Raw genomic sequence first — 14,101 nt, 5'->3', positions numbered from 1 at the left:
AGTTCCGCGTGCGTCTGCCAAACCATCGCCGTGTCTAAAACTGGAGTCAATCACCGTAATAACGTGCGCCCGCGCGCGTCAATAAGGCGCTCTTTTCATTTCGCTCGTGATTTCGGACAGAAATTGCGTGAACACCCAAGCTGTAAGAGAAAGTTCTCAGGGACTGAATCCTAAGATGCTCTTGTGTTGGCGACAACTATAAATTATGGAACTATTTGAAACTATTCTTTTTATGAAACTATTTTGAGACTATTCTTTTTATTTTACTAGGTAAGGCCCACTGAGCTATGTAACTCTTTTTTAGAAGTGACCTGGCCACAAAGGATGACTCAACGAAGTGGCTTATCGTGTGGAAATTTATAGCAGCCAAATAATCTAAACACACGTCGATTCTAAATATGTAGGAAAAAATCGGAGTACCCGGATATAAAAAATCCATGCAACCACATGGATAGAGACATTAAAACTCCAAATATACAGCAGGCGTCAGGGTAGGGATCGAACCCACGACCTCCTGTGTACCGGGCGAGGTAGTCAACATCTCCCAGGGTCTGGTATCGAACCCACGACCTCCTGTATACCGGGCGAGGTAGTCAACATCTCGCCACTGCTGAGCCAACTTGGCGGAGGGTCACCATGTGTCACGCGGTGACACTGTACCGGGCGAGCTTTTTGGCACCGTCGATGACCACACCGCCACACGCCGTGGTGGTTGGTGGTGGTGGTGGGGGGGGCGGTGGAGTAGGAAGGGCGGTGCAAGCGAGTGGTGGTGGTGGTAACGCCACAACAGTGGCAGCAGGAAAGCATTGCGGCTCGCACGCCGCGGGCAAACAATAGCGGCGGCGAGCCGCGAGCAGGGTGGGGTGCGCAGGTGCGGCGATCACGGCGCGCCGGGAAGGCCAACAGGATGTGTAACCCGACCGGCGTTTGTTTTTAGTCTCTACTGTCTGTCGTTTAGCAAGACAGCAAGAAGTTACCGGGCAATCCAGGGGGTTGGATGACCACACTATTCAGCGTGCCGAGCGGCGCGGGTTGGTGAAGGAGGGGGGAGTGCCAAGACGTGAGCCCTGGTCGGGAATCGAACTTAGGTGGTCGGATTCATAGTAAAGTGCTTTCGGCGCTAGACCACCGCTGTCCACCATACTATCTAGATATTTATAAATTACAGTGTACAACAGGGTGACGTAACATCGTGTGTTTTTTCCCTGTATATATGTGTAATATTACAGTAATTGAGAGACTAGAAAAGTGTGTCTGAATGAACGATGTTACATCGCAGAACCGCAAGCGATGGCTTAGGGAGGCTTTCATCCAGCAGTGCATTGGCCATGGCTGATGATAGTGAGAGCGAGCGAGAGAGCGAGCGAGCGAGCGAGTGAGCGAGAGATTTAGCGAGAGAGAGAGCGAGCGAGGGTTACATAAAGCCCCGTAAAAAAAAAAAAACATTTTACGAAATGAAGAACGAAACAAAGTGCCGAATACACCGAGCATCTTCTTGTTTCCACTGATCGTACAAAAAAAAAGATGATAGTGAGGCTGAATTAAGACAGCGCCGAAAGGGAATGTCCGTGAAGCGTCTCTCGTGCTGAATGTTCGCGGCAAGACGGTCCGTCGCTCGCATCTGCACGGTCGGCTTCACGTCCGTGAGACATCGATGGCGACGTGCCGGCTCGTGCCGTACGCGAGCCGCATCTCGGTGGCGCGCCGACGCCAAAGCGCCGAAACCAAATGCCGCTCGGCTAAGCGGAGCGGGGGTTGACGTTTCTCCAGCGGGTGGACAAAGGGATTCCGGTGCGAATTCCGAGTCTTTGTGCGGCGGACAGCCGCCCCCCGCACCCCACCTTCTGCCGCGGATCGGCGGGGGTGGGGGGTTCCAAGCAGAGGTCGCATCCGGGTACCCGATACCCGTACCCTACTGGATACCCGGCTACCCGTACCCGGCCGGGTACGGGTACCCATTTGCGACTCTGGTGCGGCCGGGTACGGGTAGGCCGTGAGTCACTGGTGAGTAACTGTTTGTCACTCATTTCCCAACGTCTTGTCTCCTCTCACGATTCAAGTACCTAGAATCAACCCACCCGCGCCTGCAACATGGCTTCATCCCAGAGGTCGCAATCAGGTACCTGATACCCGTACCCTACCCGTTTGCGACCCTGGTGCGGCCGGGTACGGGTACGGGTTAGGAATCAAAACCCGTTTGCGACCTCTGGTTCCAAGGGTCCTTCTGCGCTAGGTGCTCAGGTCGGAGCGTGGCACCGTCCCCGGCAGCTGGCTCAGGGTGCCCGCCGAAGTGGGGCTGGCTGCGCCACTTTTCACCCCCAACAAATCGAACCCCGGGTGGACGTCAGCCGCCGTGATTGTTTTATGTTATTATTGATTAATGCTATTATTGTTATTGATTGTTGTTGTCATTATTATTTAAAAAAAGGAGTCAAGAATTCGCAGACAGGGCGCGATGGTCGCTTCGTGTTTCCCAATCGAGCACCGTGCGAGTAATTATTCACATTCGGAAAATTTGAACCATGACCTGGGCACACGTGGCCTCTCCTCTTCCCTCGATCGGCGTCACGGAATCCTTGAAGTTCACCGTGAACCAGATGGCACGTCGTGGTTTTTTTTACGGCGAACACACCCGTGGTAAATTAGCCGAAGGCGCCCGTGGGCTCGAGTCGAGCAGCGAACGCGTTACCGCTCGGCCCGTGTCACCGCCACAATCCGCAGAGCAGCGACAACCCACCTACCGGGGGGGGGGGGAGGGGTTAGCGATTATCCCTATTTATTCTCTCGCAATGTGCTAAAGGCGCTTTCAGTCACCGTGCAATTTGAACAACATTGTTTATTGTGACCCAGAGATTTGTTTGTGCTGGTGTTAGGGGGTTGCAGCGAACACACACACAAAACCTGCCTTTGTCTGCAGCGGTAATTAGGGGTTAGTACCAGGCAAGTAACGCGCAGGCAAGCGGCAGCGTGGCACTGCCGCGAAGGCCGCGTTCGAGAGCACACGACGAGCGCGCGGTATTTACGTGTGACGTGCTCTCCTCTCCCTCTGCCTCCTGCCGCGTTAACCGTCCCTGCGAGACACAACGCCACCGCCACGCACGTCCTCATCCAACAACGTCGAGTCAGAGCCCAGGCACTCATCGGACCACAAGCCTGTGGTGGTGAGTCCACATCGTCATGGCAGAAGCGGGTCGGTCCGTAACAACCGCCGACGACTTCCCGTTCCGTGGTAGTGCCGATTTCATCCACTCCGCAGTGATGAAGGGGCCGAGTTGAGCCCCGACCAGAATTTTAACTCGTGAACAACAACAAAAAATTACATTTGTAATGCGCCCGTAACGTACCGGACGTCTTAGGGCGCAGATTGCGCGGTGATTCCTCGATTCTGAAATGATCCTCTAACCGCGAGTGCACCCAGGCAAAGAAAATCTTCACGCGAAAAAACGAAAAAAACTACAAAAGCGCTCGCGTGGACTCTCAGAATTGACTCGCACAGTTCGTCGCCCAATAACGACGCCGTTCAGCCACCTGGGTGGAGGTGGCCGATGATCGCTCCGGGCTCACCTGCAGGATGGTCTGCCGGTCGAGCAGCACCTTCTGCAGCCCCAGCAAGCTGCCCTTGAGCGTGCGCAGCCGAGCGGAGATCTCCTCGGCGTGCGCCCTCCTCCGCAGGCGCTGCGCATCCACGTGCTGCACGTCCACGTGCTGCGCATCCACGTGCTGCGCGTCCACGTGCTGCACGTCCACGTGCTGCACGTCCACGTGCTGCACGTCCACGTGCTGCACGTCCACGTGCTGTGCGTCCACGTGCTGCGCATCCACTTGTTCGCCATCGCAGTAGCGGCCCGGCCACTCGGCGGGGCGGACGTCGCTCTCCGGCTCGTCGGACGCGACCTCCTTTCCGGCGTCGGCGTCGTCGCCGTCGTCGCCGTCGTCGCCGTCCGGCTCGCGGCCGCCCCCGGCGTCCGTCGGTTGGCCGTCGTCGGGGGCGGCCCGTTCTACACCCTCCGTCGCCGCCGCTGAGTCGAGGCACGCCGGGTTCCCGTCCTCGCCCGCGGCGCCGAGGGTGGGGACGGGGGTCCGCGAGCCCGCCCGGGCCCGCACCTCCTCCAGGAGCGCGTCGCTCCGCGTGATGAGGGCGCCGAGCACCGACACCTTGCGCTCGATCTCCGTCAGCAGGCTCTGCACACGACACGGCCAGTGGCACGGCCGACGGCGGCGGCGTGATCAAGGGGAGTGCTGCGCGAGCGGAACCGCCGACCGAATCACCCCGGGACGAGCCCGGTCTCGTCACACCTCGGAAGTGATTTTTACTCATTTCATTTAGAAAAACATCGTTTTCTGAGATAATCCCTTGAGATGGAACCTACGACCCCCGTGTGCAAGGCTAACTGGGTTAAACAGGGCTGAGCGCTGGATGAGTGACCACAATGCGCAAAACAGGCGCTATAGGCTACTGCGTGGCTGCATTGGAGAAGGTTCGGCTTGGCATTTTCTCTACCGGAGACCAAACCCCGGACGTATTTCTCAGTCAGCCGAGGCGCCTCCTGTACTCAAGCGCAACGCAACGCCGGCACAAGATCTCGGTACTCACCAATTCCTGCTGCCGCCCGACACACAGACACCCGGACGTGGTGGCAACAGTGCAGCAAAGTCCATTGCTGTCCTGCACTTCTACGCTCCCCACGTCTGTGCTCGACGCCTTCACCAACCCGCACCACCCAGCGTGACGAAGGATGGTCCAATAACCCCCAGGACCCGCACGGTGCGGGGAAGCCCTCATCCAGCAGTGGATTGACACCAGGGCTGTGCATGGTCGTGAGTGCCCAGATGGCACAATGTCCACATTTGCAATTCACGTTTTTGATTCAAATCAATGATTCGAGTAGAGGCAGAGTAAGTCTGCCGATGATCCGGAGTGATGGGGGAAGGGTGCCCTGGGTGTATTTGGTTATGGCGTGGACTCATTTCTAACGTGTGTAGCATGGGGGTGAAGATGTGAGAGGGGAGAGATAAGAGGGAGCGTGGAGGAGGGTTGGACAGTGAGATGAGAGGGGAGAGGGAGGAGAGTTTAGTGTAGATGAGCAAGGTAAGAGGGGAGAGGGAGGATAGTGGAGGGGAGTAGAGTGAGATGAGAGGTAGGAGAGTAGAGGGGAGTAGAGTGAGATGAGAGGGGAGAGGTAGGAGAGTGGAGGGGAGTAGAGTGAGATGAGAGGGGAGAGGTAGGAGAGTGTAGGGGAGTAGAGTGAGATGAGAGGGGAGAGGTAGGAGAGTGGAGGGGAGTAGAGTGAGATGAGAGGGGAGAGGTAGGAGAGTGGAGGGGAGTAGAGTGAGATGAGAGGGGAGAGGTAGGAGAGTGGAGGGGAGTAGAGTGAGATGAAAGGGGAGAGGTAGGAGAGTGGAGGGGAGTAGAGTGAGATGAGAGGGGAGAGGTAGGAGAGTGGAGGGGAGTAGAGTGAGATGAGAGGGGAGAGGTAGGAGAGTGGAGGGGAGTAGAGTGAGATGAGAGGGGAGAGGAGGTAGAGGGAGGAGAGTAGGAGGGGAGTAGAGTGAGATGAGAGGGGAGAGGTAGGAGAGTGGAGGGGAGTAGAGTGAGATGAAAGGGGAGAGGTAGGAGAGTGGAGGGGAGTAGAGTGAGATGAGAGGGGAGAGGTAGGAGAGTGGAGGGGAGTAGAGTGAGATGAGAGGGGAGAGGTAGGAGAGTGGAGGGGAGTAGAGTGAGATGAGAGGGGAGAGGTAGGAGAGAGGAGGAGAGTAGAGTGAGATGAGAGGGGAGAGGTAGGAGAGTGGAGGAGAGTAGAGTGAGATGAGAGGGGAGAGGTAGGAGAGTGGAGGAGAGTAGAGTGAGATGAGAGGGGAGAGGTAGGAGAGTGGAGGAGAGTAGAGTGAGATGAGAGGGGAGAGGTAGGAGAGTGGAGGAGAGTAGAGTGAGATGAGAGGGGAGAGGTAGGAGAGTGGAGGAGAGTAGAGTGAGATGAGAGGGGAGAGGTAGGAGAGTGGAGGAGAGTAGAGTGAGATGAGAGGTGAGAGGGAAGCAGAAACACACCGCATGGGTGAGTTTCCCTGGTGTTGGTAATTGAGATATTTTTCATAAAAATTGGATGAACAGCCACGTTCTCACTAACAGGACAGGGGCCCTTTGACGTTTAATTTGTAAAAAGAAAGAAATGATATGAAAGAGCACGCCACCGTTGTCTCTTCTCACGGTTAAAAACAGGATTCCATTGGTTTCTCTTCAAGTCACGTGTAGATGACTACATCGCAACATGTACGAGCTGTATACAAGTACAGTGCGCGATGCTCACATCGCACAGGATACTCGGACTCGGAGGCAGCGGGAGGAATGTGGACGATGCGGCTTGACACGTGCGCGCACGCGCTTGTTGACGGGGCCCTTCGAGACGCAATCTCCACGATCGTCGCCGCAATCGGAGGGCGTTGTGTGACGGGAATCGGAGAGAGAGACGCTCGAAGCTCGCTCTCTACAAACCAACCCGAGGGCTCCGCCAGCAAAGCGACAAGCGGGCCGGAGATCCAATGTCTGGCGCTCGCGACGGAAAAACGATGGAGAGATGCGCAGCAATCTGGGCGAGGCGGTCTGAGTGCTTGGTGGCAGCATCCTAGCGAGTGCAATGTGGACGGTCTGCGGTCAGAAGGAAGCGTCGAAGCGGCGATCGCGCGGCTCGCTTCACCGCCGCTGGGTCACCTCTCGGTGCCTGCGAGCGGGGGGGGCGTGTCGCCCACCCGCTGTGGCGCACAGATCGGTGGCACGGAGACACCGATGAGGAGGACGGAGAAAAAAATGTGAACGGCGCAACGGAGAGACGCACGGAGAGGCGCACGCTTGGAATTACAGTGAGAAACGGCAAGGGGTTGGCGAGCGAATGCACGCAAGCTGCGGACGTCGTGTTGACTGCAAAGAAAATTAAGCGGGCTTGGGCAGGACGCGTCGTCGCTGGAAGGTACGATGGCCGGCGGTCGAGACCAACGGCAGCCGGTGGAGAGAACGCGCCCACCGCGGGGAGACGGAGCGGCGAAATCAGCTTGTGGGCCGGAGGAGTGAGACCGAAAATTGCATCGCAGTGACCCCGTGACCCGTGAGAGATGGCAACCGAATTCGTCCAGCAGCGGGTAGATCATGGCCCATGAGGACGACGGTGCCGGAGCCAATGAGAGCAGGGTCAGCGGACGAGAGGGGGGAAAGCGGCGGCCGAGCGGTGACGGTGGGGAGCAGAGCCCATTGACAACGGGACTACCTCCCCAGACCAACAACAGGATTTCTGCCAGCAATGTAGAAGAGATAATGGTTGGAGGAAGCTGGGCTGCTATTATTGTTCTCGGGAGTCTGCCCATGGCGGGGAGCGGGGAGCTGTCGAGGGAGGAGGTGGAACGAGATCAACTATCAACTAATATAATAATAATAATGATTATTAATAATTATTATTATGATTATTATTATTACATTAGTGCGGTCCAAAGTGACATATCCAACCGTCACGTATGCGCCCGGCCCAATTACCCGCCCACACCTGGTGCAGTTATAATTGTCATTGTCTATAGACGTTCACAAATCAGACCTCTACACATCATTATCTGTCTCCACGTCGCACCGCTTTTAGTTTTGGCTTGTCTGTGAATCGCTCTTCATGGGGACAGAGATCGGAGGGACATGCCCGCCTCACCCTGACGACTCAAGCAACACAACTCATGAATACGCCTGGCCTGATCACGACACAGAGGGTGTTCGTTCGAGTGCGACTCGCAAACTCTGGGAGCAGGAGGAGCAGCAGCATAAACACCGACCTCCAGCGTCCCGTTGAGCGTGACACGCTCCATCGGAGGAAGAATTCTTGATGGGACTTTCTACAGCAAAGGCAATTTCCCCTCTCCTCAGAGACACCACGCTCCATTTTTCAGGGATCTCCTCCTACGGTGCCACTAATTTGCGCTTCTCTTCGTAGAATTTCAATGCATAACATGGCCCCTCTAGACAGAGGCCCGCTGCGAAGATAAACTCCTCTCCTGCCACTCGACGACATCAAACGAGACTCCAGAGAGGGGCACGACAGCACCTGGATCAGAGCACGTGGTATCTCTCAGCATTATTATACAATATTATTGGGTCTTTTGGTAAAGTCACGTAGATAGGTTCAAAGAGAATAACAAAAAATAACAAAAAACTACGACGTTTCGAACCACTACACAAGCGGTCGTCTTCAGAAGAAAAAAAGACGACTGCTTGCGTTGCGATCGAAACGTCGTAGTTTTTTGTCATTTTCTTTTAACCTATCTACGTGACTTTCCCGAAAGACCCAAGAATATGAATTCCTGCAGTCACGAAAGCTTTAAGTCAAGATTTATTATTCTCCTGTGTACTGGAGGAATCCGATGAGCTCTAAAGCACTTTTTCACAGGTGTCCCGTATCATCCCTTGCACCCTCCGAGCATTCCGTTCACCTGGCAGTCGACGAGCTGGCTGGCCACGTCGCGCGTGCGGCCCCACCGCACGGCGCCGCAGCGCCCCAGGGAGGCGTGCGCCTGCATGAGCCAGCTCTGCACTCGCTCCGCCTCGGTCAGCGCCACCTGCAGCGCCCAGCCGCCCTCCTGCGCGGCGCCGCCGCCGCCTTCCGCCGCGCGCGACAGCGCCATCGTCGCCGCCGCCTCCTCCTCCTCCTCGTAGCGATCGTCCGGCTCTCCGCTCGCCTCCGGGGCCGAGCCGTTCCTCAGCCGTCGATGCCGCTGCCGGGGCTGCTGCCCGTTGGACGCGCGGTGCCGGACGGCGGCGGTTGCCTCCCGCACCGCGTTCTCCTCGCGCTCGCGGCCACCCGTGCCCGCCCGGCGCTCGCTCTCGTCCCGACGGCTCCGCTTGCACCCCCACGGCTCGTCGGGGCCACGCGTCGAGGCCACGCCGTCCTCCCGGCTCGGCTGTGACCGCGCGAGGTCCTCCTCCTCCTCCTCGTACTCCACGTACTCCTCGTCGTCACTGCTCCTCCTCCGTTGCTGCCACGCAACGCCGGCCCGGTCCTGGAGCGGTCGGTCCTGTCGCCGAGAATCGCACGGTGCTGGTCACCGTGCCACCCGCTCCACGCGCACGCGGCGTGTGCCGGAAGTGATCGATCGCACCACTAAGCCTGCGGTGCGGAACGTCTCGATGCACCAGAGCCAAGGGTCATCTGGGATGTCCACCCGGTTAGGAAAGTGACAGCACACCAAAGACGGCGCTCCACGCATCGTAGACAATGCACACGGACGATTGAGAATAAACGCAAGAGAAACTCTAAACTGTGCGTGAGCCATCTCTCTCTCTCTCTCGTTCACTTAATCAGTTACATGCAAAACGCTCTTGAAAGTTATGCCTTCAATTCAGACTTAAATCGATGAGTTGTGGGTGCATCGGAACATATCGTCATGAACATGACCACCTGCATGTGTACAGCCCGCCAGTCGCTCCACTGCTGGATGAGTGCCGCCCCACGCTGATCGGTGCGAGTTGGTAAAACAAATGGAAATTTGCCGCGCTGCCCTTTGCCGACGTGAGGCGCGCGGTGGCTACTCATCCAGGCGCTAGCCAGGCTCAGCTCCTGCTCAGCTTGCGAGCTGGATGTGTTCGCAAGCGCGCGGTGCGGCGGCGCTGGCCCTGGGGGAGCTGCGGGCGCCTCCTCCACCCCAGCACCTTCCCACCACCCCCCAAAGACAAAGACCCCCCGTGTAGCCTCAACAGCCTGTTGGGGCAAGTGCTGTTAGCGAGCAACACCTCTACGAAGGCCGGCGCTGTGGCCACCACCCCCAACAACAACCGCCTATTGTGACATCACCACGGTGCTTGTGCCAGGCTAGGTGTGCTTTGAGGCCGCGTGAAGTGTCGAAGGCTCGCTGGCTCTTGTCACGAGACAGACCCAGGTGCCATGGGTTGACGGACGCACCATACCGTGCCCCCTACCGTGCCCCCCCGCTGTGTTTTATCCGCCCACCGCCGCCCATCACCTCAGCACGTACAAGGTACTCGAGCGTCTCCCAGGAGCTGAGTGGCCTCTTCTCGTCTTGCACCTCCTCGACCTCCTCGGCCTCCTCGGGACCCTCCTCGCCCTCCTCCTCCTCGCGCCTCCGCGTGCCGGGCAGCCGCGGCGTGGCGAGCGTGCGGAGTTTCACCGCCGCGGCCCGGAGCAGCTCCTGCTCGCACGCGGACTGCGCCACCGCAGTCACCGCAGCAGCCGCCGTCGCCGCCTTGCACGAGCGAAGGGGCACGAGGTGGGGGGGGGGGGGTGAGCACACGACGGTTCACGTCAACGCTCTCAGACACCACGTACCCTGGGTGCCCGCCTCTGGACACACACCGGCACGTTCGCATCGAGCGACTAAGAGACACCCCGCGTGCGATTTTCTCTCGGCGTGGATGGTTGCCGGTTGTGCCAATGGCGCAGCAGTCTCTCCGTACACGGGGCCGCTCGGTGCCGAGCCGGCACGGGGAGCGTGGCGTTGGCGTAGTTCGTGACAGCGCGGTGCCACTCCTCTGATCCGTCACGACGTCGGGGTGGGGGTTGGAGGCGAACCTCGCCGCGCCAACGCCGCAGTGCGGCCGCGTGCCCAGCGTCCTGCTCATAACCCCCTCTCTGTGTCCACCGTAGGTGTGGCGGGCCCCCAGGACTCACGGGGGATTATAATCACGATTTTACGAGATCTGCGGCGTGTCTACGGTGACCGGCACAGCCCACAGGCGTGAACGCTCCCAATCAGCGCCGAGGGTGGGGATTTTTGTGGTTTTGTTTCACCCCCCCCCCGCCTTCCCCCACTTCCCCTCCCGAAGTACGCGCCGCCATCTCACCCGCTTGGGAGAGCCGTCCCTGGGAAGGACCCCTGGCGAGAGGTCCTCGCACGAGGACGAGCGCGAGCCGGCGGACCCCGCCGAGATGCCGCACGGCTCCTCCTCCTCCTCCTGCTCCTCGCCGGACTCCTCCGGCACGGGCGAGAGCGAGTGCCGGTGGTACTGATCCACCTGGCGGGCACAGCGACCGACGCGTTCATTGATTATCACTCGCGGCCGTTCACTATCTCTCGGGAGACGCTTCCATTGGCAAGGCGACACGGCACCGCACGCGTTACCCGACCGCGCTTTGCCGCGCTGGTCAAAGCGGGTCGGTGAAGGCGGCCACGCAAGCTGGTGTACCCCGACGGTGCGTGTCAGGGCTGCTCATCTCATGCCCCACACGCACGTGACCCGGGCCACACGATGGCTCGGTGGCCAGGGCTGGGTTCTACCAAATTGCTGCCAAGGCCGTGTTTGTTGTTGTGTGGTCGTTGTTCACGAGCATCGCGTTGCAATGGAGCATTGCGTTCAATCGCGGGTGACGACACTGCCTAAAGCTTTTAAACAGACACAAGCTTGTTTTAAATTCATGTTTATGAAAAATAAGGCGTAGTGTTTTTTTGTAAAACACAGGTATATATAAAGTATTTTTTTACTGAATCACCACGGCTATCATCAGCATTAGCACTGTCTTGCCTAAGGACCACAGGCGGATATCTCACAGCCACAGATGACTGATCCATCGTTGACGAATCTGTGTCATAAACCTTTCACCCACCCTACACAGCCAAACAAATTAATAGTCACTCGGTGTACTGTGCAAGCCTTTCGTGATTTTTGTTTCAGATCCCCACCGGCAAACTGAAGAATAATCCTCACAAAAAAGTAGCGAACACTGCGACGCTTTGTTTGAAACTGCATAAAGCATCATCGAGAAAAGATCCAGAATTTTAAGAGTCAGTGTGTGTCACCTGACCCAGTTTCATTAAACAGTGGCCATGACCTCACAGCAAAAACCCGCCACATTTCAACTGGATATTCACCCGATGACGATTGCTTGTGTTGCGATCGAAACGTCGTGATATTTTAATAGTTTTTTCTATCTACGTGGCTTTACCGAAAGACCCAAAGAATACCCATTACAAATTAATGTATTCACATTTTATTATACTTGACGTGGGCTAATGATTCACATTATCCCACTATGCACAGTATCATTAATCGTGAATACGCAACCCTCTATATCCACACTGGGCTCGTTAAACAGTGCGATTCATTCCTGATGAGTGTGAGAGAGCGTGAGTGAGCGTGAGAGAGCGTGAGTGAGCGTGAGATAGCGTGAGTGAGCGTGAGATAGCGTGAGAGAGCGTGAGTGAGCGTGAGCGAGCGTGAGAGAGCGTGAGCGAGCGTGAGCGCGCGTGAGAGAGCGTGAGCGAGCGTGAGCGAGCGTGAGCGAGCGTGAGATAGCGTGAGCGAGCGTGAGCGCGCGTGAGAGAGCGTGAGCGCGCGTGAGAGAGCGTGAGCGAGCGTGAGAGAGCGTGAGCGAGCGTGATGACCGGTCACGTGGCCTGTTAGGAACCGGGCCGCACAGCAGCAGGAGGTGAGGGCGGTGAGTCCGCACGTGGCCCGCCCATTGTTTTATTATTTACCACTTCCATCCACATCGCGCACTTGTCTCAGTCACAGTTTTAGTAAGCCCACAAGCTGCTAACCCCGAGCCAGAATGAGTAAAAAACAAACGTCGCTGGAGAGCTTTTTTGAAAATGGGGAAAGACCCAATGATGACCCACCCCCCACCCCGGTCCGTAAAAAAATTGACTTCCACGAAACCTGGTGCCAAAAAGGTTGGGGACCGCTGCATGGACTTCCCCGACGACCGTTCCATCTCAAGAGATTCTCCAGGTAACAAACTATTGCAAATAATACAAAATACAAATCCGCGGAACACTTTACGAGCAGCGCGACGCGTTAATCTCGTTTATAGAGGTGCAGCACTATATAGATATCTATATATGACCACTGGCGGAGCCGGTGGGGGGGAGGCACATGCCCCACCAATGATCCGATCGAAATCCCTAATTTTGATCGGATCATTGGGGTTTATTAGTAATAAATCGGCATTTTGCGACCCCCACTGCCACTGTGTAGCATATTGTTATGAGACAGGGACTCGAGGTGATGATAGTCCATAATTGGCACTAAGTAACGGCAAAGCGGTTATAAGTGACTCACAGAATTGTGCGCAGTTGCGTATACAGTACACACGACTTCCCTGAAGTTATTCACCTTCAGCGAGCGCGATGCCGATCACACAACGCGGTTTGAATTCGGCCCTCGATCGATGGCTGCGCCATCGCCGCTGGAGGGGTTGCCCCTCCACTAACCTGAAAATCCTGGCTCGGCCATTGTTTAATGACAACTCGAGCTTGTCAACACTGCGCGCGAAGACGTTTCACATTCTAAAAACATCGGCTCTGTTATTCAGAGTGACTTCCGCATGTCAATCAGCTTAAAACTGCAGAACAAACACGTACGTGGAGACACGAAGAAGTTATGTTAAAGCCACCACCCTTGATGCGTTATCGTTGAAATGAACGGCAAAATTTCGATGTAAAGCTTTCGTGACTGCAGGGATTCATCTTCTTGGTTCTTTCGGTAAAGTCACGTAGAAGGGAAATAATAAAATAAATAAAATAAAACATTATAAAATAATAAAAATAAAACATAATAAAATAATAAAAATTAAACATAATAAAATTTCGATTTATAGCTTTCGTGACCGCAGGGATTCATCTTCTTGGTTCTTTCGGTAAAGTCACGTAGAAGGTAAATAATAAAATTATAAAAATAAAACATAATAAAATAATTCTCACGACATTTCTTTCCGACAGACCTGTTCTTCACCTGAGGACGGCTGCTTGCGTTGTGGCCGAAACGTTGTGAGAATTATTTTATTATGTTTTATTACTTTATTATTTCCCTTCTACGTGACTTTACAGAAAGAACCAAGAAGATGAACGGCAAAGCCCAACGGGTGGACTGGACTACGCGGCGTGGCGTTTGCGAAAGCCTCTTTCTTGTACAAGCGGAACCTCCCGAGGCGAACGTCGACTCGTTACAGCGCCTCGCCAATATTCACCGCCTCCTGGCCCGTTGACAATCCCAGACGTGAATTTCAATGAACCCCTCCCGCCCGCAGCCCCGTCTCGGCTCGCCTGGCCAGCCGGCGGCTTGGCTGCTGCTGCTGCTGCGTCTCTCCCGTGCCACGGCAAGGCGAAGTTGCCTTGCCGCTGCATC

At 56.2% G+C, this 14,101-nt stretch overlaps 1 protein-coding gene across 2 annotated transcripts in view; it reads right to left on the bottom strand.

Moving 5' to 3' along the window:
* LOC133342267 (nesprin-1-like) overlaps nt 1-14,101 on the bottom strand; it is a 71,177-nt gene that overhangs the window by 51,539 nt on the left and 5,537 nt on the right. The window contains exons 2-6 of one of the 2 annotated variants that reach the window (XM_061551316.1): nt 10,823-10,993; nt 9,985-10,224; nt 8,458-9,039; nt 3,565-4,182; nt 3,024-3,071 (exon numbers count right to left, since the gene is read on the bottom strand). In XM_061551316.1, the coding sequence (XP_061407300.1) occupies nt 3,024-3,071; nt 3,565-4,182; nt 8,458-9,039; nt 9,985-10,224; nt 10,823-10,993 (1,659 nt within the window). The remainder of the gene's footprint in view (nt 1-3,023; nt 3,072-3,564; nt 4,183-8,457; nt 9,040-9,984; nt 10,225-10,822; nt 10,994-14,101) is intronic. The other variant, XM_061551317.1, reaches the window with a different exon arrangement.

The sequence above is a fragment of the Lethenteron reissneri genome, chromosome 14 (assembly GCF_015708825.2).
Source record: "Lethenteron reissneri isolate LAM-NWPU_2019-01 chromosome 14, ASM1570882v1, whole genome shotgun sequence".
NCBI lineage: Eukaryota > Metazoa > Chordata > Hyperoartia > Petromyzontiformes > Petromyzontidae > Lethenteron > Lethenteron reissneri.
Note: the sequence above shows the minus strand (reverse complement) of the source record. Positions and strands in the feature narration are given on the sequence as shown.